The 22,522-nt window shown below is 45.6% G+C and overlaps 1 protein-coding gene across 9 annotated transcripts in view; it reads left to right on the forward strand.

Moving 5' to 3' along the window:
* BOC (BOC cell adhesion associated, oncogene regulated) overlaps nt 1–22,232 on the forward strand; it is a 194,365-nt gene extending 172,133 nt beyond the window's left edge. For 8 of the 9 annotated variants that reach the window (XM_068270898.1, XM_068270899.1, XM_068270897.1 and 5 more), the window contains 14 exons: nt 781–1,074; nt 1,993–2,265; nt 2,375–2,652; nt 4,442–4,604; nt 4,697–4,804; nt 4,923–5,129; nt 6,243–6,424; nt 8,065–8,170; nt 13,566–13,688; nt 14,779–14,988; nt 16,642–16,844; nt 17,042–17,115; nt 18,385–18,554; nt 19,540–22,232. In XM_068270898.1, coding sequence (XP_068126999.1) covers nt 781–1,074; nt 1,993–2,265; nt 2,375–2,652; nt 4,442–4,604; nt 4,697–4,804; nt 4,923–5,129; nt 6,243–6,424; nt 8,065–8,170; nt 13,566–13,688; nt 14,779–14,988; nt 16,642–16,844; nt 17,042–17,115; nt 18,385–18,554; nt 19,540–19,685 — 2,537 coding nt within the window. In that variant the 3' untranslated portion in view covers nt 19,686–22,232. The remainder of the gene's footprint in view (nt 1–780; nt 1,075–1,992; nt 2,266–2,374; nt 2,653–4,441; nt 4,605–4,696; nt 4,805–4,922; nt 5,130–6,242; nt 6,425–8,064; nt 8,171–13,565; nt 13,689–14,778; nt 14,989–16,641; nt 16,845–17,041; nt 17,116–18,384; nt 18,555–19,539) is intronic. The other variant, XM_068270896.1, reaches the window with a different exon arrangement.
* The last annotated feature ends 290 nt before the right edge of the window (nt 22,233–22,522 follow it).

A 22,522-nucleotide genomic window follows, 5' to 3' on the forward strand; every position in this document is an offset into this window, starting at 1 on the left:
TTACCAACTTGGCTTTCTTGTTTAGTGTCTCATAAAAGTCTTTTCAGCCTTAAAGGGTACCTGTAACATTAGATACGTACCTTTAGTAGGAGGAAACCTCTGGACGGTCCAGAGCCTTCCCCAATCTGCCTATGCCCCTCCTGCACTACGCTAGGACCCTCTAAACCAGGGGTGTCAAACTTAAATAAAACGTTGTGGGCCAAACTCAATGTCTAGTGGCCAACACCTATTATAAAGTTCCCTGGGGTCTAGTGACTTTTCCTGGTGTCATTTGGTTCTCCTCCCACCCCTAAACAATTCCCTGGTGCCTAGTGGCCCCTCTCCCTCCCCTATACAGTTCCCTGGTGTCTAGTGGTTCTCCTCCCACCCCTAAACAGTTCCCTGGTGTCTTGTGCCCCCCATTCCCCTATACAGTTCCCTGGTGTCTAGTGGCCCCTCTCAACTATACAGATCCCTGGTGTCTAGTGGTCCTCTCTCCCCTATACAATTCCCTGGTGTCTAGTGGCCCCCTTCCTTTCCTATAGAGTTCCCTTGTGTCTAATGCCTTCTCCCTACCTCCTCCATATGGCTTCCCTGGTGAACTAGGGCTTCACCTCCAATATAGCGTCCCTGGTGGTCTAGAGTGGGCCAAACATAATGCAGAGTGGGGAATCCACTTGCAGGCCAAATTTGATGGCTCTGCAGGCCAGATTCGGCCCACAGGCCAGAGTTTGACACCAGTTGTATCCTCTGTAGAAGGTAAAGGATATTTTTCTCATTCTCTTACTGTTTGGCTTGCAGGCTCCACAGCTGAAGCCGCTCGTATCATTTACCCACCCATGACTCAGACCATCATCGTCACCAAGGGGCAGAGCCTCTTCCTGGAGTGCGTGGCCAGCGGCATGCCGCCCCCCAGGATAACCTGGGCCAAGGACGGGACTGATGTCATCGGGCAGAACAAGACCCGCTTTCTGCTGAGCAACCTGCTGATAGAGTCCACCAGTGAGGAGGATTCTGGGACGTACACCTGCACTGCCAGCAACGGCATGGGAGACGGAGGCTCGGTGTTCATCTTCTATAACGTGCAGGTCTTCGGTAAGTTAAGAACCTCTCCGTGCTAGAGAATTAAAGATGGCTATACATCTAGCAGATCGACAAAGAGACAGATCTCTCCTCGATCAAATCGGAGAAGGATCTGTTTCTTGCCCATACACCAGAGATGGATTTCCGACAATCTGACAATCAGGAGACGGCCTTATACCACTGCCACTGTCTGTGTCCCTTCCACCAGCCCCCAGTCCATTGCATTCATCGGTCTTCAAGATATCGCGCACTGTTACAGCTGCACACCCGATCGACCACGTCAGCCTGAGATTTTCCAGCTTTCTCGATTGATTCATTGACCGATTTTGGCCAGAAATCGGTTGAATCATTGATGGGGCTTGCTTGTTGCTGCACCAATTTTCATCCCTTTCGATAAAATTATAGAATTGGATGGTTGACCGCAACATTGCTAGATGCAACAGTGCTAGTGCAGGAGTTTAGGTCTACTTTAATTTCAGGACAGCCTAGATTTACAGTATATTTCGGCAACATTTACCATGGCCCTGTAATAGAGCAGGATCATCCATAAGCTTACATGGGCAGGTGCCTAGGGCCGAGTGGGTGTCAAGAAGCCCCGCTGCCACCTCTTTTGACCCCACTCCCACTTCAGCTTACCAGCAATACTCATGAGAAACCAAAGCTACCACCTGGCCTTGGGGTCCCATTTTGTCTCAATCCTTCTCTGCCCAGTAGGACCCATGTGAGGACTGAAAACTCTTGTCAATGAACAGATTTAATTTAATTAACCATAGGCAACATTTCGAGGATCCCTTGTGCTCTACAGTGGCCTTCAGCCCATGAGAATCTTAGTCATTTAGACTTTAAGACTGCAATATTTCTCAAAAGTATTTAATACAGTGTATCATTAAATCGTCCAATGCTAACCTATGACTTTCACCCATCTTTCAGAGCCACCTGAGGTCAGCATGGACATGTCCCAGCAGATCCTATCTTGGGGTCAAAACGCAAAGTTCACCTGTGAGGTGAAGGGAAACCCACCTCCATCCATGGTGTGGTTGAGAAATGCCGTGCCCGTTCTCTCCAGCCCGAGACACCGGATCTCCAGGAAGGTGCTCCGGGTGAATAGCGTGGGACCCGAAGACGATGGTATTTATCAGTGTATGGCAGAGAACGAAGTAGGAAGTGCTCAAGCACTGACCTTCCTGATGACCACAAGGACAGGTGAGTACAAGTCTGGCAAGAGTGTCCTCAACTAAACCTCCCACAAACCCTTTTGTATTTTTCACGCCCTTGTGTCCCGTCTTATACTGATGTCCTATTTTGTCCGCAGGAACCTTTTTAAGCCCAGAAAAGGATGCGAATACCCAGGCTCCGACGGATGTACCCATCCCAGAGGACAAACTGCTTCTCCTGAAAGCTCAGCTGAAGAAGCCTCCAACCCCAGGATCACCACCTCCTTGCCCAGCTGACAAGTTCATTGTCCCACCAGAGGCTCCCATAATCCTCAGCTCTCCACGAACGTCCAAGACTGACATCTACGAACTCGTATGGAAGCCCAGACACAATGGCGGAGCTTTGATCGCGTATTACACCGTGAAACACCGCAAGGTACAGTGACAAGTCTTTATCTAGTTAGTGTTTATTAAAGCCAAATGTGTGGTGGTGGTTGGCACCCTTGTTTTGAAGAGTCTCTCAAGAGTTACAGAGACGCCGATAATGAAAACAATTTTTGAAGAGTGAGCCTCTGGACTTTATGCAATTTACGTAATCTGCCAGGTTTTCTCCTAGGAGATAATTGTTAATCTTCTGTGTAAAATTTACTTTTCAGCACTCTAAAAAAGTACAAACAAGTAGGTGAAGAAGTACCATCAAAGTAATTTTTAGTGTGGTCATGCTTGCTGGTGCCTTAAAGTGAACCAGAGACGAAGCACCCTCGTGTATTTTACCACATAGATCAGTGGGGACATTAGAGAAAACACCAACCCTGCTCTCTGTTTCATTCTTCACAGCTCAGCTTGCGTCTAATCAGCCCTGATAAAATCCCAGACTGAGCAATCAGTCTGGCTTTGCTGTAATGACCCAGCTATAATGATTCCTGAGCAGAGCCAGACTGAATGCTCAGTCGGGGATTTTATCAGGGCTGATAAGAAACAAGTTGAACAGTAAATAATGAAACAGAGAGCAGGGTAGGGGTTTTCTCTACTGTTCCCACTGATATATATGGTAAAATACTTCGTCTCTGGTTCACTTTAAGGGCATTTTATTAACAAGGTGTAAAATTATCACCTAGGAGAAAACTTGGGAGAAAAGTGAATCGCATAAGGCCTAGAATCTCTGACTAGGTTTTATTGCTGTATCTCATTTCTGTCCATGGGAATACCAGTTTTCACAAGAAAAAAACATTTTGGGGAAGGTTACATCTGTGTGGTTTCTATTGTTAAAAGGAACCTGAAGTGAGGAATATGGAGGCTGCCATATTTATTTCCTTTTAAACCATACCAGTTGCCTGGCAGTCCTGCTGCTCTATTTGGCTACAGTAGTGTCTGAATCACACCAGAAACAAGCCTGCAGCTAATCATGTCAGATCTGACAATCATGTCAGAAACACCTGATCTGCTGCATGCTTGTTCAGGGTCTATGGAGGATCAGCAGGACAGCCAGGCAACTGGTATTGCTTAAAAGCAAATAAATATGGCAGCCTCCATATCCCTCTCTCTTCAGTTGTCCTTTGAGTGGAAAGATTATCCAAAGGTTTCCCATGTTCTCCTCAACCCCACACCTCAGGGCTGGACCCTCTGCTCGTCTGTGGCCATACTCCCCTCCGTGCATGAGCATTGAGGAACTGAGCAGACGTGGCCGTATCGCACATGCGCAGTGTGGCTGTGATTGCACACAGAGGGGGGTGTCGCCACGAGAACAAATCCAACAAGCTAGGATATGTTCAGATGCACCCTGTACAGCAGCAGTGGGTTTGTGGATGAATCGGACTGCCTCGAGACCATCCAGAGGATTTAACTTCGGTGAGTATCAAACTTTTTTCCCTCCATCTTTCAGGTTTGCTTTGATAAAAACCTGATAGGTTATTAAATGTTTCTCCGTGTTGTCCAAAACAAAACTTAAAAAAGAATTGGTCAGTAGGGGTGGCCCAGCTTAGAACTCCCGGAGAAGCATGTGATCAGTTTGATCAGCTGATAGATTTGTAAGGTCCTGATTTGCTGTGATGCCTTCCTGGTTTAACACATGATCAGGACCTGCAAATCAGAACCTTACAAATCTATCAGCTGATCAAACTGATCACATGCTTCTCCATGAGTTCTTCTAAGCAGGGCCATCCCTACTGGTGAGAGCTTCCATATGTGTAAATACAGTCTGGGTAACGGTCGTCTTTGTTGCACAGCAGGTGGTGAACGCGTCGGATGACTGGACCATATCTCGCGTCCCTGGGTCGCAGCACCGCCTGACGCTCACCAAGCTGGACCCGGGAAGCTTGTATGAAGTGGAGATGGCGGCGTTTAACTGCGCCGGGGAAGGACAGACGGCCATGATGACTTTCCGGACAGGTAAGGAAAACTTGCTGGATTATTCCTTCTGATTTTTGTAAGGTATGTGAAATGCAGGTTCCCGGGATAAATTTTGCCTGTGGCGTTTTTAGGGCGGCGTCCAAAACCTGATATCATAGCCAGTAAGGAGCTACAGATCCAGAAGGATGATCCGGGGACGAGCACGCAGAGCAGCAACCAATCCGAAAATCGACTCTCTCGTAAGTTCCATCGTTCCCGCTAATTCCCATGAGCCTCTTCTGTGCCACGCCCTAATGTTCTCCACTTAGAATTCTTGCACGAAAACTTGAGTCTTAGCTACATGTGTTGGTTTTACAGCTCCGGAGGCTCCAGACCGACCGACAATCTCGATGGCGTCCGAGACCTCTGTGTACGTCACCTGGATCCCCAGAGGGAACGGCGGGTTCCCAATCCAATCCTTCCGCGTGGAATACAAGAAACTTAAACAGCCCGGTGACTGGGTCCTGGTGACCAGAGACATCCCGCCGTCACGGCTGTCCGTGGAGATAAGCGAGCTGGATAAAGGTGAGCATAGGGGAATGTTTATCAGCATGGGGGGGGGGGGGGAGGGGCTCCGGTGGTGAAAGGAGGGGCACTTGCCCACTCTGAGGAAACTACCAAACTTCTGCCATAACTAGAAGGGTTTTCACCTATAATCTCCTAAACCATTTTCCGTCAGCCTGCAGTCGTGTTATAAATCATGAGTATTACCTTTGAAACCAAACTTTTGTTGAAGCCGCAGGGGCAGCCATACTATCCCAGGAAAAAAAAACATATACCAGTAAATAAATACCTGTTCTAATTACATAACATATAAATTGTACTGAACACGTTTTTAGTTCAGTGAATTTCATATAGTAAATAAAGAGAAAACTGTTCCAGGCATTTCCATCTTTACTGCCTCTGACTGAAGCCAATCCTGATGTAATTTCCTCCCTTACTCTTTTTTTTTTCTCCTAGAAACTTCACTGCCATATCTAGCTTGCTTTGTAAACACATGTGAGCACAGCAGAGATTGCATTTCTGCAGCTCCTCTGGGGGGAGGTGTATTTCCCTTCTCAGCCTCCTGTCACACGGAACTGCCCTCAGACAATCAGTGAGGAGCAGGAATGGGGGGGGGGGGGGGGGACAACAAGCTTCCTTCTCATTGGAAATGTACCAAATACAGCCAGGCTGGCTGAGATAAGATTTATTACAGCAGAAACATTTATGATTATATTGGAATGCCTGCAATGCAGGGTTGGGTTGTAGACTGGAATTTGATCTTATGGCTGACTATGCAGCTTTGAAATCGGGCTCCAGATTACCCTAGAGCTCATTCATTTCCTGTTACTAAAGATGGGGTTGTTACACCCACTTCCTGTGACTTTCTGTAGCTCTCTATCTCTTCATGGAGGCAAACTTGTGTGTCACATGATCACATTTGACTGATCCTCCCACTGGCTGAATCCAGTGAGGACAGGAAGCACATTGCACTGCTGTGACAAGCACATGTAGGCCACAGAGCAGGTATTCTGGCCAGCACTTCACCCCAGTGCCCTTCTCATCCTTCTTGCTGTTGGGATTTGCTTTTTTATAATTTTTGGGCTAAGCTGGGTTTTAACCGCAGAGAAGCTGATGGTCTGATCCTTTTTCCAGGGACATCGTACAAGTTCCGGGTCCGGGCTCTGAACATCCTGGGGGAGAGTCAGCCCAGCTCGGCCTCCAGGCCCTACGTGGTGTCCGGCTATGGTATCCGCAATGACGTGCGACCGGTGGCAGGACCCTACATCACCTACACCGAGGCCATGAATGAGACCACCATCATGCTGAAGTGGATGGTGAGAGATGTGTTTTATCATAAAACTACGTGTGAATGACGAGCCTCTATAGGCTCCTGCCTATGGACATCTCACATAAGGGGCCCGCGTGATTGTGGGATATGTATGGGTATGCTGATGTCATGACTTTGGGATGGCGATAGCTGCAGTGATTGGGTGGAGCTACACAGCTCATTCTCTTGTTCCCCATTGGCCAAATATGCATCGAGGATCACTGGGTTGTAGCACAGCCACACCCATTTATCTAGCTGTACATCAGTGACCACTGGTTTATAGCACAGATACACGAAAAACAAAAACGCTTATCTAATGCATTGTACACACCATGTAATTTCCGATCAGATAATCAGGTCAAATCGATTATTTCCAACAGTTCCGATCTGATTTCCGATATGTTTTTCTAATCAGTTTTGTGTAGAAGTGATCCGAAAATCGATCAGAGAAACAATCAGAAATCTGACCTGTTGGAAATAATCAATTTGACCCATCTATCTGACAGGAAATTGCATGGTGTGTACCACCCAGATCTGCTGGTTTATAGCTCAGATACGGACCAGACATAGAGGCAGTTATCCACCTGCACATTTGCTGTATAGTGCAAATACTGTCTATATAACTGCAGTTATACATTGATGTTTGCATACTGCCGTTTTAGTTGTTTGTTTTTTTACAACTCATCTTAGTGCCTTCTACAGGGCAGGATAACCTGTCCAATTATTGAAAGCCTGGACTCTACTTATAGCTTGTCTCACAGAAGTCTGATTGGGGAGAGACAGGACTGCAATGCCAGACTTTACCAGCAGGTGGCACTTTAAATAAAATCTGCAATCTGCATAGAAAGAAACATTATTTTTTTTAACAGTTATTCAGTGTTTCCCCTCTATAATTATATATATTTTTTTAATAAACTGTATGTATTATTATTATTATTATTATTATTATTTTGGAAGATGGTGGAACTATATAAATCCCAAATAATTGAAGTAACATCTTCCTCCTGGACGCTGTATACACAGTATGCAATACAAGCCAGTTACACGGGGACACAAGAGCGATACAGATAGCGCTGTCCTACAGCATGCCGTGTACAACACAGTATAATCTCATTATAGTAAACTCTGATCTAGTAGAAACGCCTGGTATAGTAACCTCTGAAATAATAGAAGTTCTGTTATATTAAAGCTGTTTTCTGGCCCCTTCAGTTTTCTGTATCTGGCTATAGTGGAAAGTGGGCGGGCCCATGTGTCATACGTCAGTGAGAGACCCATGAGCCTTGGGCGGGCCCATGTGTCATACGTCAGTGAGAGACCCATGAGCCTTGGGCGGGCCCATGTGTCATACGTCAGTGAGAGACCCATGAGCAGTGGTTCGGTGGGCAGGCTGGCTGCCACTTGTAGCCTGCTCACTATCTGCACACTACTCTGAACCTGCGTGGATTACCTCAAAAGCACCAGCCAGTGAGACCTATACTTCCTGTGTAATCTGCAGGGAGTTCCAGAGGAGGGGAGTGGTTCATGAGAAGTCCTGTATGTGGCTGGTGTCCTCTGAATGGTGCAGCCCTGGGCAGGTGCCTGCGATGCCTGGCTGTGTGGCTGGAAAGTGAACTTTGTTCTCATACAGAATGTTTTTTCTTCCATCAGGATATGTCATCGAGCAATAACAACACCCCGATCCACGGCTATTACATCTTCTATCGGCCCACAGACAGTGATAACGACAGTGACTATAAGAAGGACATGGTGGAGGGTGAGTACCGCCTCCTCTGCGCTGCTTTTGGAATGTTATCATAGCCTTATTGATCAGGGAACCATGGGAACTAGAATATAAGTGCAATTTGTTAGAAACATTGGGGGAGATTTATCAACGCATTACCGACAGTTTTTTCGCCTTAATCTGTTCTAACCAGCAGGGAGAACAGTTCTGCATGATAATAAGAACCTTCTTAAATCCTAGGTAATAGTGGCAGTTTAGCATGAATTTCCGGAGCTGCACTGCAGTTAAAAGTGCAAATCCATCCCTAAACCGTTGCAGATTAAGAAGTGCTTGATAGCAGTTCTACAGATGTAGAACTGCAGGCTAGACATGATTGCAGAGTGCAGGCTAGACATGATTTGTGATGTGCTCCTCCCCCTGCTGAATTCCTTCTCAGAGCCTGCTGCTATCAATACAGCAGGTGTGTTGGTTACCTCAGCAACAGCAATTCCCCTCACACACTGCACTGTCTGAGAGACCTTCCTAGCTCCTCCTATTATACAACAGTTTTGGAAGGAATCTGCACTATCTAATGATTTCTTAGGATGTCTGAGACAGTCCTGTATGGATTTCTAAAAACCTATTAATATTTTGTCTCAGACACTCTTGATAAATCTGACCCATTGAGAGTAAATGTAGAAGCCTGTAATGGTAAAATAAGGCTTTTGGCGAATTAGAGGCTTTGGCTTCCCATAGGTGGGGAGGGGGCTGGGAAACGGGATCCAGGCCCCGAGACCCACCTGACCCCAGGCACCCACCTAGTTTGCCTTGTGGATGAGATGCGCTTGGAGGCGACCACAAGTCCTTTGCAAGGGGGCATAAAAGGACATTTTACTAAGACTAACTTACACCAGCAGATCTGATGTGCAGGAAAGGAGGAGAGCTCGCTGTAACTCTTTGGCTGCTGGACTGGCAAGACCAGCACACGTACACTTTACATTGCATACCTAATCACTGTCTGTTGCTGGAAGTTTTTAGTGCTTGCCCGGAGGTACACTTAAAATGGCGTATTGTAGAATGTATAACAGTGTTCAGGATATCCAATTTTACGTTAAATTTAAATATGTGCAAACAGACAAATAAAAAAATACGTTTCTTCCAGAGTAAAATGAGCCATAAATTACTTTTCTCCTATGTTGCTGTCACGTACAGTAAGTAGTAGAAATCTGACAGAACCAACAGGTTTTGGGCTAGTCCATCTCTTCATGGGGGATTCTCAGCAAGGCTTTTATTCTTTGTAAAGATATTCCCTGAAAAGGATTTAAACAATGATGCTGGCCAGCCTTCCTGCTCGCTGCACAGTTTTTTTGGCAGCTGGAAAGAGCAACTGCCATTCTCTAAGTGCTTTTGAAAATAAATAAATCCCTGACAACTGGACTAGTCCAAAACCTGTCGGTAATGTCAGATTTCTACTATCTACTGTAAGTGACAGAAACATAGGAGAAAAGTAATTTATGGATCATTTTACTCTGGGAGAAATGTACTTCTTATTTGTCTATGTTTGCACATATTTTACATTTTACATTTTTTCGCCATAGTGCCCCTTTAAGCATTCTGAGTTCAGCAACAGAAACACTTACTAACTATATATATATATATATATATATATATATATATATATATATATACTAGCTGATTGCCCGGCGTTGCCCGGGTATGTATTTGGCTGGTGTTGGCTCCGCCTACTTTTTCTAACCCTAACACATAATTACTCACTGACCAAGTTTGTGAGCTTTGCGGTCTTTGGTATCAATAATCTGCTTTGAAATGAAACAAATCTGATTGGCTGTGTGTGGCTCCACCCCTTTTCTGAATTTGAACCCAAGTCACACAATAACCAACTGTACCAGGTTTGAGGCCTGTGCCATTAACAGTTCAAGAATGGTAGCAATTAAATATTCCCCTTGAAAAGCAACAGATGAAGTTTGATTCACTTTTGTAGGCTCCACCCACTTTTCTGAATATTAATCCCAGTAACCAACTGTGCAAAGTTTAAAAACCCTGGCATTAACAGAATGGCTGCAGTTTACATTTTCCCAGTGAAATGTGTATTTGTCTCCACCCACTGATGATCCGGCGTTGCCGGGGAATGTATTTGACTGGTGTTGGCTCCGGCCACTTTCTAACCCTAACGCACACACACTCAATGACCAAGTTTGTGAGCTTTGGGGTCCTTGTCATCAATAATTTGCATATTCCCATAGAAATGAAACAAATCAGATAGGCTGTTTGTGGCTCCGCCCCTCTCCAGCATTCAAACCCCAGTCACCCAATGACCAACTGTAGCAGGTTTGAGAGATCTGCTATTAACAGTGTAAAAATGGCAGCAATTTAAATATTCCACTTGAAAATCAACAGGTGAATTTTGATTGGCTATTATAGGCTCCACCCACTTCCCTGAATATTAATCTCAGTCACCCAGTGACCATCTGGGCAAAGTTTGAGAACCCTGCCAATAACAGTGTAAGAATGGCTGCAGTTTATATTTTCCCAGTGAAATTTGGTTTTGGTTCCGCCCACTATTTGTAACCTAGACACACAGTCACTCAATGACCAATTTTTTGAGCTAGTTTGGGGTCCTTGGCATCGATAATTTGTACTTTCCCATGAAATGAAACAAATCTGATTCACTGTTTGTGGCTCTGTCCCCTTTTCTGAATTTGAACCTCAGTGACCCAATGACCAACTGTACCAGGTTTTAGGCTTGTGCCATTAACAGTGCAAGAATTGCAGCAATTTTAATATTCTCCTTGAAAAGTGACATGTGATTTTTGATTGGCATTTTTAGGCTCCACCCACTTTTCTGAATATTAATCCCAGTCACCCAGTAACCAGCTATGCTAAGTTTGAGAACCCTGCCATTAACAGTGAAGAAGGGCTGCAGTTTACAATTTCCCAGAAAAATCTGTTTTTAACTCCACCCACTTTTTATAACCTTGACACAGTCACTACTCAATGACCAAGTTTGTGAGCTTTTGGGTTCCTGGCATCAAAATTGTGCTAATGGAAGCAGTTTATCCAGCAAAGAAATCTGGTTCTTTTTGGCTCCGCCCCTTTACTGAATTTGAACCCCAAACACTTAACAACCGACTGTAGCAGGTTTGAGGCCTCTGCTATTAACAGTGTGAGAATGGCTGCAGTTTCAATATTCCCCTTGAAAATCAATAGGTGAATTTTGATTGGATCTTGTAGGCTCCACCTACTTTTCCGAATATTAATCCTAGTCACCCAGTGACCAACTGTGTGAAGTTTGAGGACCCGGCCATTAACAGTGTAAGAAAAGCTGCAGTTTACATTTCCCCATGTAAAAAGTTAGTTGTTTTTGGCTCCGCCCACTATTTCTAATCTTGCCATACAGTCACTTAATGACCAAGTTTATGAGCTTTGGGGTCTTTGGCATCAATAAGTTGCATTTTACCTTTGAAATTAAACAAATCTGATTGGCTGTTTTTGGCCCGCTCCCTTCAGAATTAAAATCCCAGTCTCCCAGTGACTGACTGTAGCAAATGTTAGGCCTCTGCTATTAAGAGTGTATGAATGGCAGCAATGTAAATATTCCCCTTGAAAATCAAAAGGTGAATTTTGATTGGCTGCTGTAGGCTCCACCCACTTTTCTGAACATTAGTCCCAGCCACCCAGTGGCCAACTGTGTCATGTTTGAGAACCCTGCCAATAACAGAATGGCTGAAATCAATCTAACAAATCTGATTGGCTGTTTGTGGCTCCACCCCTTTAGTGCATTTGGACCCCAGTCACCCAATGACTGACTGTATCAGGTTTGAGGCCTCTGCCACTAACAGTGTAAGAATGGTAGCAATGTGAATATTCCCCTTGAAAATCAATAGGTACATTTTGATTGGCTGTTGTAGGCTCCACCCACATTTCTGAATGTTCATCCCAGTCACCCAGTGGCCAATTGTGTAAAGTATGAGAACCCTGCAATGTAAAAAATGAAGTTGTTGGCACCGCCCACTTTTTCTAACCTTGACATACAGTCACTCAATTATCAAGTTTATCAGCTTTGGGTTCCTTGGTATCAATACTTTGTATATTCCCATTGAAAAATAAACAAATCTGGCTGTTTGTGGCTCTGCCCCCTTCCTGAATTTGGGCCCCAGTCACCCAGTGACCAACTGTACCAGGTTTGAGGCATCTGCTTTTACCAGTATAAGAGAATGGTAGCAGATGAAATATTCCCTTTGAAAATCAAATGGGGAATTTTTATTGGCTGTTGTAGGCTCCACCCACCTTCCAAAATCTTAATCTGTCACCCAATGACCAACTGTGCAAAGTTTGAGAACCCTGCCATTAACGGTGTAAGAATGGCTGCAGTTTATATTTTCCCAGTAAAAGTTGTTTTGGCTCCGCCCACTTTTTGTAACCTCAACACACAGTCACTCAATGACCAAGTTTGTGAGCTGTCAGGTTCCTGGCATCAAAAATGTGTGAATGGAAGCAGTTTATCCACCAAGGAAATCTGATTGGCTGTATGTGGCCCCGCCCCTTTAGTGAATTTGGACCCCAGTCACCCAATGACCGGCTGTAGCAAGTTTGAAGCCTCTGCAATTAAAAGTGTAAGAATAGCAGCAGTTTAAATATTCCCCTTGAAAATCAATAGGTGAATTTTGTTTGGCTGTTGTAGGCTCCACCCATTTTCTTGAATCTTAATCGCATTCACCCAGTGACCAAGTGTGGCAAGTTTGAGAACTCTGTGATTAACAGTATAAGAATGACTGCAGTTTACATTTTCCCATTTAAAATGAACGGCTGAAATTTGATTGGCTGTTTTATGATCCACCCACTTTTCCTGGATTTGTAACCTCGGTCACCAAGTGACCAACTGTGCCATGTGTGAGGACTCTGGCTTTATTACTGTGAGAATGGCAGCCTTTTACATTTTTTCCATTGACTTGAATGGGTGGAATCTGATTTGCTGTTTGTAGCTCCGCCCAGGTGTGCAGGGGGGCCGCGAGACCCCCAGAACATATCATCCCAGGTAGTAAGGGATCTGTGTACCAAGTTTCGTTCAAATCGGTCAAGCCGTTTTCGCGTGATCGCGGCACATACACACACACACACACACATACACACACACACACATACATACATACATCCGATTTTATAGATATAGATATATATATATATATATATATATATATATTTATTGGTATGTAGCCCCGCCTTCCCAGAGACATTTATTCTAGGCTATGATGGCACACAGACTTCTGCCCCAGAGCATTCTGGGAGACCAGGTGTTGTTTCTACTCACACACAACAAACATTCCGCAGTGATGCACCTACCAGCAGTAAAGATGTTGCCACCTGTGATACGTTTAAGAACATGTAAAGTGATGGGAGCGGTATTTGAGGCATCTCTCTTGTCTTCCAGGGGATCGGCAGTGGCACTACATCAGCCACCTGCAGCCAGAGACGTCCTACGACATAAAGATGCAGTGCTACAACGAGGGAGGGGAGAGCGAGTTCAGCAACGTCATGATCTGCGAGACCAAAGGTGAGTCCGGCACTGGGGGCGGAGTCTGGGAGGTCCAAGCGGCACCACTGATCGCAGAGTCCCCCAGCTCTAAGCAATGGCATGATCAATGTATCATGTGACCAATCTGTAATACTCTGATTGGCTGGTCTACATCGGCCTAACAAAACAAGATTGATTCCTATCCAGAGTAAATTAATCTATATATAAAATATAACTTTTATTATTATTCCAATTAAAATCCATATATATTTTCCACTAACTATTTTCCAAAAATTCCTCGATCAGATCATCGATTCTCAAATATAAAGTCAATTCTGATCAAACCTATTCCTCACTAAAGTTGCTTATGTGCTGACTGAGCTTTAGAGCATAGCTCTCATTTTTTATTTTCCATATGTTGTGAATATAATGTGATTATGCACTTAGCACCCTAGCACTGAGCACTTTATTCCCTGACGACGGCTCCAATTAGGGAGCCGAAACATGTTGGATTTGTGGTGGGGGGAATCTTTATAGCACATAAGCAACTTTAGTGAGGAATAGGTTGATCAGAATTGACTTTATATTTGAGAATCAATGATCTGATCGAGGAATTTTTGGAACCTACCTCAGTTAGTGGAAAATATATATGAATTTTAATTGGAATAATAAAAGTTATATTTTATATATAGATTAATTTACTCTGGATAGGAATCAATCTTGTTTTGTTATGTAAATCAGATTATGTGTATTGTGTCTAGATCCGCCTAGGCGGGAAGCAGGAGTGAGATATGACCGTCTTTGTGATCTTAAAAAACAAATTATTGTAAAGGTTTAACAGATGTTTTAAGACTGTGAGGGCTCTTGCACACTACATGCGATTCCGATTTGCGATTTTGACTCGATTTTACTTGTGATTCTGATTTGCGATTTTTAATTGGTACTGTTTTTTTCTGTTTTCCTTATTTTGATAGCATCTAGGGAATTCAGAATCGCAAATCGGAATCGCAGATGGGAATTGCAGTGTACCATGGGCCTGATAACTTTCCTGTTTGTCAAATTTCTTGAGATGGTTTCTTATTTAGAATAATAAGTCTAAATAAAGGCTTCTTTCTCTATCTTCTTGCAGCTCGGAAGTCTCCACATCCAGGCCGGCCGTCACAGTCCGTAGTGCTGACTCCACCTCCTCCTTCAGGAAGGGGCGGGCCTCTCGGCACAGCCACAGTGGCGCGATCCAGCGACCTGCCGTACCTGATAGTGGGCGTGGTTCTTGGCTCCATTGTGCTTCTCATAGTGGCCTTCACCCCCATCTGCCTGTGGAGAGCCTTGTCCAAGCAGAGTGAGTCTCCTTCAGCAAATCGCCTTGTGTTGCCAGACTTTGAGTACCTCCGGTAAAAAGGACAGAGCCTATCATGCTAGGCTGCAGGATCGGAGAGGGGGCGGGGTCTCAGGCTTAAATACTTACCTGATCGGACGTCATCGGGTTACAGCTGACGCTCCGCCCCCCTCCTCGGGAATGCAGTCACGGCCATGTTTCCAAAGACTGGTCAAGCTCTTTGGAAAACCTCTGCCTGCATTGCTGTGGACCACCCCTGGCTCAGCAGCCACCAATTAGGCAACAGATGCTGAGCTGGGGGCAGGCCCTGGCAATGCAGATAGGAGTGGCCAGGGGGGGGGGGGTACAGCAGAGCGATCACCGGTCTTGGGGGATGACGGTAGTGCAGAAAAGTATTTAACACCCTCTATCCTCCATCATTAAGACACAGACTTTTTTTAACCATTTAACGGCAAACTATCGTATTGAAATGTCATGCTTTTGCCTGTTAAAGGCAACATGACGTTTTAAACATCGCGCGTTCCCGCCGCCGCTCCGCACGTGTGCGCGCCGCTACCGCCGCTGTTTCCATCGGGATCCCGTGCTGAGTGATTGGGGAAGAGGACAGAGCGGTCCTCTACCCAATCGCACTTCCTAGAGTGAATGGATGCGACCGCAAACAGCAGCCGCGTCCATTCATAAAAACAGGAAGCTGCCACAGTTTAATAAAGTGTAAAAAAAAAAAAAAAAGTGATCACTTCCTATACGGGAGAGTGTTCACTAGCGCCATCTTGTGGCCAAAAAGTATATTGCACATACATATACAAATACATACACACTATTAATAAAATTAATAAAATTACACTTCCAACCCTCCCCCACCAAAAAAAAAAAAAACACTTGTAAATAAAAATCAGCTTAAAATAAAATAAAAGGGACTCAGCTTTTTTTAATCTATATTTTATGGGATGAAATTAATTTTAATTTATTATATAGGGGCTTGTAATTATGGCCAGAACAAAAAAAAACAAAAACAAAACTAACACCTATATTTCAAAATAATATATTGTCGCCGTACATTATGATAGGGACATAATTTAAACGGTTTAATAATCGGGACAACTGGGCAAATAAAATGTGTGTGTTTTAACCACAGGAGAATGTTTAATTTTAAAACTGTAATGGCTGAAAACTGAGTAATTATTTTTTTTAATTTTTTTGTTTTTTTCCCATTAAAACGCATTTAGAATAAAAAAAATTCTTAGCAAAATTTACTACCCACAGAAAGCCTAATTGGTGGCGAAAAAAACAAGGTATAGATAATTTTCTTGTGATAAGTAGTAATAAAGTTATTAGGGAATAAAAGGGAGGAGCACTGACAAGTGAAAATTGCTCTGGTCCGTTACAGTAAAAACCCTTGGGGGTGAACTGTTTAAATGCTCTGGGTTTTTTTTTACCAGAGGTACTGTTTAATAACTCCGGCTTATCCTGCGTCCCAGAGGTGACATCATGGCTTCCCCTGTATATACCAGACTGATGGAGGCTGTGATTAATACTGAAATGGCATCACATAAGTCTAGGCGCACACATGTCAAAATGTTTATTAGCCCTCAGTGTAAAAGAGATTGATGTTATCTACTTGTTGCATCCTCTGACAACATCCTTCTATGTCTACAGAACAAACCACGGATATGGCGTTCCCAAGTTCCGGCATCCTCAACTCCTCCTGCCAGTATACGATGGTCCCGCTACGCGGCTCCCCCATGGTGAGCACCATACCGTACTCCAACGGCGCCGTGGTGAACGGGGCGTGTCCAACCACCAAACTGGCGTACCCCGGAGGGAAGCAGAGGGACTACTGCTCTGAGACGCTGCACCAGGTAACTTCACACACTTTACTGCTGGATAGTCTGATGTTGTCAAGGCAACACATGAGCCAGTTTTTCAACTGTGTAAATTTTGCAAGTGTTGTACTTTAAAGCCCTCTCTAATAATCATTAAGGAGATTTTTGCTGACTTCTGTTATGCTGGCTGGCTGTGGAAGCATGATATTAATTCTTCTGGTGTTTTCACACAGGATGAAGCGAGCACGCTGCTGGCAGGAAGTGACCCGGGACCTCCAGAGCCAACAGACCATCCAAAGGCCACAGAGTAAGTTCACCAAACTCTAAGGGCTGGAACCCACAAGAGCGTTTTTTGAGCATTTTGGCAGCACTGCGATACGCTAGCGTTTTGCCAAAACGCTCAGCTGATGTTAATGGATGGGGCAACTTCCACAGGAGCGTTTGCGTTTCCCAGAAACGCAAACGCAGGACATGCAGCATTTTGGGAGCGTTAGCGCTTCAATGTAAAGTATTGAAACGCTAGCGGAAACGCTCAGCAAAACCTAAACTGAGCGGTTTTGCTAGCGTTTTGCGGTTCAGCACACTGTAACAAAATTAAAAATAATTCACAGGACCAATCAGGATAAAATCGCAAAACGCAAAACGCTAGGCACCCGCTGGGGAAAGAAATACAATGTTGCAAAACACGACCAAAAACGCGCATGAATCCGCTTGCAAACCGCTCAGACAAAACGCTAGCGGTTGCGTTTTGCGTTTGCGGTTTTCAGTGGGTTCCAGGCCTAAGCTCAGAACTGTGATATGTAATGTAGTTTAGGGAGACCAGTGATGAGCGATGCATTACCAGGAAGCTGCTGTGCTCCATAGGCTGAGAGGTTACTGCTCCTGAGGTGGTTACACCTCGGCCAGACTAGGGGCCAAAACTTGAAGCAGAGACTAAAGGACGTGACTAGAGGCCAAAACTGGAAGCAGAAACTAGAGGTCACTACTAGAGGCTGAGGCTAGAGGCAGAGACTAGAGGCCTAAACTGGAGGTTGGGAAAAGAAGCCTAGAGGACATGACTAAAGGCAGAGACTAGAGAACATGACTAGAGGTGGAAACTAGAGGTGCAGACTAAAGGATGTGACTAGAAGCTAAAACTAGAAGCAGAGGCTAGAGGCCTAAACTGGAGGCTGTCAAAAGAGGCATAAACTAGAGGCTGAGCCTAGAGACCGTGACTAGAGGTGGAGACTACAGAACATGACTGGAGGCGGAGACTGGAGGCGGAGACTGGAGGCGGAGACTAGAGGCCGAGACTAGAGGCCGAGACTAGAGAACATGACTAGAAGTGGAGACTAGATGATGTGACTAGAGGTGGAGGCTGTGATTAGAGGACAAGACTGGAGGCCAAGGCAGAGACTAGAGGCCAGGACTAGACCGAGAATCACGCGGACACAGAGATGTGAGTTTGGGGTGGAGGGCGGAGCTTGTAGAGTCTCGCCCAGCCTCGTATTTCTTGTACTACTGTGATTGTTGTTCTACCTCTGCCATATAGGATGTCATTTCCAGCCTCTATAATGGGAATGTCTCTGTGTTGCAGGCAGTGCCGCGCCTCGACCCAGGAGATGAGTGTATTGTACGATCTGTGCGGAGACGAGACCACTCACCCATACATCGATATCTCCCACCTCGAGAACCGCACGTCTGATGCAGAGGCAGGCTCCGCCTTCCCCATCCTCACCGCACCCAGCGATGACCCGCTCTGCCAAGGTAATGCGCTAAATGGAACCTGCAGCTCATAGAAAGGAACCTGAAACGGAAAAGCTGAGAGCCTGTATAGTGTAGTGTTTATGTAGTATAAGGCCTGTATAGTGTAGTGTTTATGTAGTATAAGGCATGTATAGTGTAGTGTTTATGTAGTATAAGGCATGTATAGTGTAGTGTATTGAAATGGTACTGGAGAAGTGAACTATGCTCACAAAAACTGGTCCTCAATATGGAGTCAGAAACTATTTCTAAGGCTTTGTACACAGGCGAGATGGTTGAGTCTACCACGTGGCCCCCAACTCCCCCCCCCCCCGCCCCCCCCCCCCCCCCCCCCCAATGCTTCAGTGAGAAATTTTGGCCGATTCTCTAGTCTGGGCAGATGCTGAGGGCATTGGGGCACTGTTCCGTTGCCCCTCCTGCATAGCAACAGAACACACGGCTAGCCTACTGTACAGCACTGGGCCCAGAACTGTCACGTCAAGTCTCAATCCTGCAATAGAATTTGAAGATGTGTATGTGCCTCTTAAACCTTGTGTGTTAGAGTCAAGACAGCAGCCCTGTGTGTTCACAGCAGATGACGGCACAACAAAGAGCAGACAGGATGACTCATTGGGAGGGAGGAGGAGTTAGCAGAGAGGAGAGCAGACAGCATGACTCATTAGAGAGTAGGAGGAGACTCCAGATCTGATCATTCTGTAGTTGAATTTGAAATACATTTTTACTTGGCTGTATTAAGAAAGAGGTTTTGCAATGCTACTTTTAGTTAACCTCTCTCTTCCAAGATAAAGTAGTGGATTCATGTATATGGGTCCAGGACAGGTTCCCTTAAATGATGGTATATTTGGTGCTCCGTATCAGACAGTTGCCCTAGTTTAGTTTATAGCTGAAGGATAGTTTTTCCATGGGCTCCGAGGATATTCTAGCGCTATGGACAGGAAAGAGGACAGCATGGCATTTTCCTCTGACCAGTTCTCTTGTACTTCTGCAGGTCCTTCTTGCCCACTCCCTCCGGTGGAGACTACAGACAGCATCGTCCATCGGAATTCCCTCTCGGATCCTCAGCTTCACTGGGGTGTCACCCACATCACCGATGGAGACCGGTGTCTTTCTCAGCACACCAGACCGGCCACCTAATGGACTATGGGACTGAAAGAATGGACTGTACAGAGGCAGACCGTGCTGCACGACACAGTAATGCCGAGTGTCCCTGAACGGGACAGGTGCTCTTCTCTGCCTGGCTAGACCCTGGCCGCTTCTTGCCGAGGTGGACACTGGCTATGCCCAATCTTCCTGTTCACACAACCCAACCAAACTTTGTCTCTGACATGATGTGTGTGACAGAGAGGGGCGCAGAGGATGTCTTGGGGTAGAGCTCATCAGGAAGTTCTGAAAATGGTGAAGCTCTGGAAGAAAATCAATGTCTTTCTGTAGGGTCAGTAAGTCTAAAAGCCAACTTGCCTTAGTCATTGGGAATCGCTAAAAAAAATAAAAAAAATGAAGCAGATACTTAAGGAGAGGGGAGGCTCTGGGTCCTATAGAGCAGAGATCCCCAACCCTGTCCTCAAGGCCCACCAACAGTGTATGTTTTGCAGGAAACTACGAACATTCACAGGTGAGGTAATTAGTGTCTCAGCAGAGCTGATTAACTACCTCGGTGGATTCCTCAAAACATACACTGTTGGTGGGCCTTGAGGACAGGGAACACTGCTATAGAGCCTTCCCGCTCCTCTCCCGGTCCCCTCTGTTAAGCGCTGGCTCCCCAGATGAATCATCCGCTGTGGGGGACTTCGAGAGTTGAGTCCTGCATGCTGCACACTGGCGTGTGCGAGCGGGTGCAGTATGGAGTGGCCAGACTTCGGTAGGACTCGACTCCCAAAGACTTTTGAAGCCTCGTTCGGCGGCAGAGAGAGAAAGCAGTATTTGACCAAACTGGTTGAGTACTGCTACCGGAGAGCTAGCACTGGAACAGGGACCAAGAGAGGAGCTGGAAGGCTCTGTAGGACCCAGAACCTTCTGCTTCATTTTTTTAGCAGTTCCCTGTGTATGTTCGCCTCACTCCCTTCCCTCCCAGTAGGGAAATACATTCATTGCTGATGAGAAGACAGAGCTAATCAATGTTTTATATCGCCTAAAGGTGGCCACTAATGATCCAATTTCTAGTGAAAAATCGTTAGAGCGATAAGATAATTCTAATCGGAAGTGAAATCGGTTACTATACCATCAACCAACCAATCTTTGCTTCCTATCAATCACATCCAACAAGAAAATCCAAATTGTGGTTCGACGAAAATCCAGTCGTTTGTAATTGATTGTGCCCATCAACTGAGATTATTTACAACCATGAGAAGAATTTATGATCGCTCAAACGATTTTTCGCTATAAATTGAACCGTTAGTGGCTACCTTAAAATTGCCGAATTATCTGGGAGCCCTCTGACTCCGTTCTCTACAATCGTCCAATCTGTGAGGATGTTTCAGCTGCAGAAAATGAGTTGTGCGCAGCTAATAGTTTTGGCCCCAAATCTTGCTCAAATTCTCCTCTCATGGTCTGAGTTAATTTTTGTAGGTATCTAAATGTTATGACTTTCATTATTGCTTTTTATCCTCAAGTTGTATTAGAGACTTACTGACCCTTAAGCTGCTGTAGAGAAGGGTTATCTCACCTGCAATCACCCTGATGTCTTCAGTGAGCTGCGACCGGCTACACTGACACAAACTGAGATCGCCGTTTCCATTCGGTTACTGCAAACTTCTGAGTTTGTAAAAAGTCCTGCATTCTGTCCTGCCTCCCCTTCCCCCTCCCCCCCCCCCCGCCCCCCAAAGCCCCCTCCGGCAGTATCCTGTCCGGTACGACCGCTCCCCACCGCCCCCTCCGGCAGTAATCCTGTCCTGCACGACCCCTCCCCACCGCCCCCTCCGGCAGTATCCTGTCCGACCCCTCCCCACCGCCCCCCTCCGGCAGTATCCTGTCCTGTACGACCCCTCCCCACCGCCCCCCTCCGGCAGTATCCTGTCCTGTACGACCCCTCCCCACCGCCCCCCTCCGGCAGTATCCTGTCCTGTACGACCCCTCCCCACCGCCCCCCTCCGGCAGTATCCTGTCCTGTACGACCCCTCCCCACCGCCCCCCTCCGGCAGTATCCTGTCCTGTACGACCCCTCCCCACCGCCCCCTCCGGCAGTATCCTGTCCTGCAGCACGTCCAGCTCGATCTTCTAAGAAGATAGAGAAATGTTTATTTTTATACCATAGATATATTTATGTATTTATGCACTTGTACATAGATTATTTTCTTTATAAGGAAAGTTTTTGTTATTTTGTACGGTATGAACCGGGACCAGTATAATTACTCACCAGTTCACAGCTTCAGTAGAATAACATTCAGTCACCCGACGTGATCCTATTAACACATCACCTAGCTTCCGCTATCGCGTACGCTGCCCAGCGAGGAACAGGGAGCAGCTTAACCAATGGCACTTCAGAAGCGGATAGCGGCACACTGTCTTCCCGCAAACAATGATCCGCGACATTCAGCCCCGCCTCAGAGTCAGCGGACGCACACGATGCACACACAGCGACTGATGTACATATGCACTATGTATGCGCCTTCATGCAATGCCACACATTGCCTGCTTCTTCCAGTATATTTGTAACAAATGGAAATAAATATATTTAAAATAAAACTGACTGGTAATGTGGTTTTGTTTGTAAAATATTTTTGGGGTATATTAGGTATTGAAAAGCACCTACATACATACACACACATACAGACACACATACACCCTACAAACATATGCTCACAGACACAAATACACAGACACACACACAGACACACACACAAATACACACACACATACACCCTACAAACATATGCTCACAGACACACATGCACACACAGACACACACAGACACACACATACACACACATGCACCCTACACACATATGCTCACAGACACAAATACACAGACGCAC

The sequence above is a fragment of the Hyperolius riggenbachi genome, chromosome 2 (assembly GCF_040937935.1).
Source record: "Hyperolius riggenbachi isolate aHypRig1 chromosome 2, aHypRig1.pri, whole genome shotgun sequence".
In the NCBI taxonomy this organism is placed as follows: Eukaryota; Metazoa; Chordata; class Amphibia; order Anura; family Hyperoliidae; genus Hyperolius; species Hyperolius riggenbachi.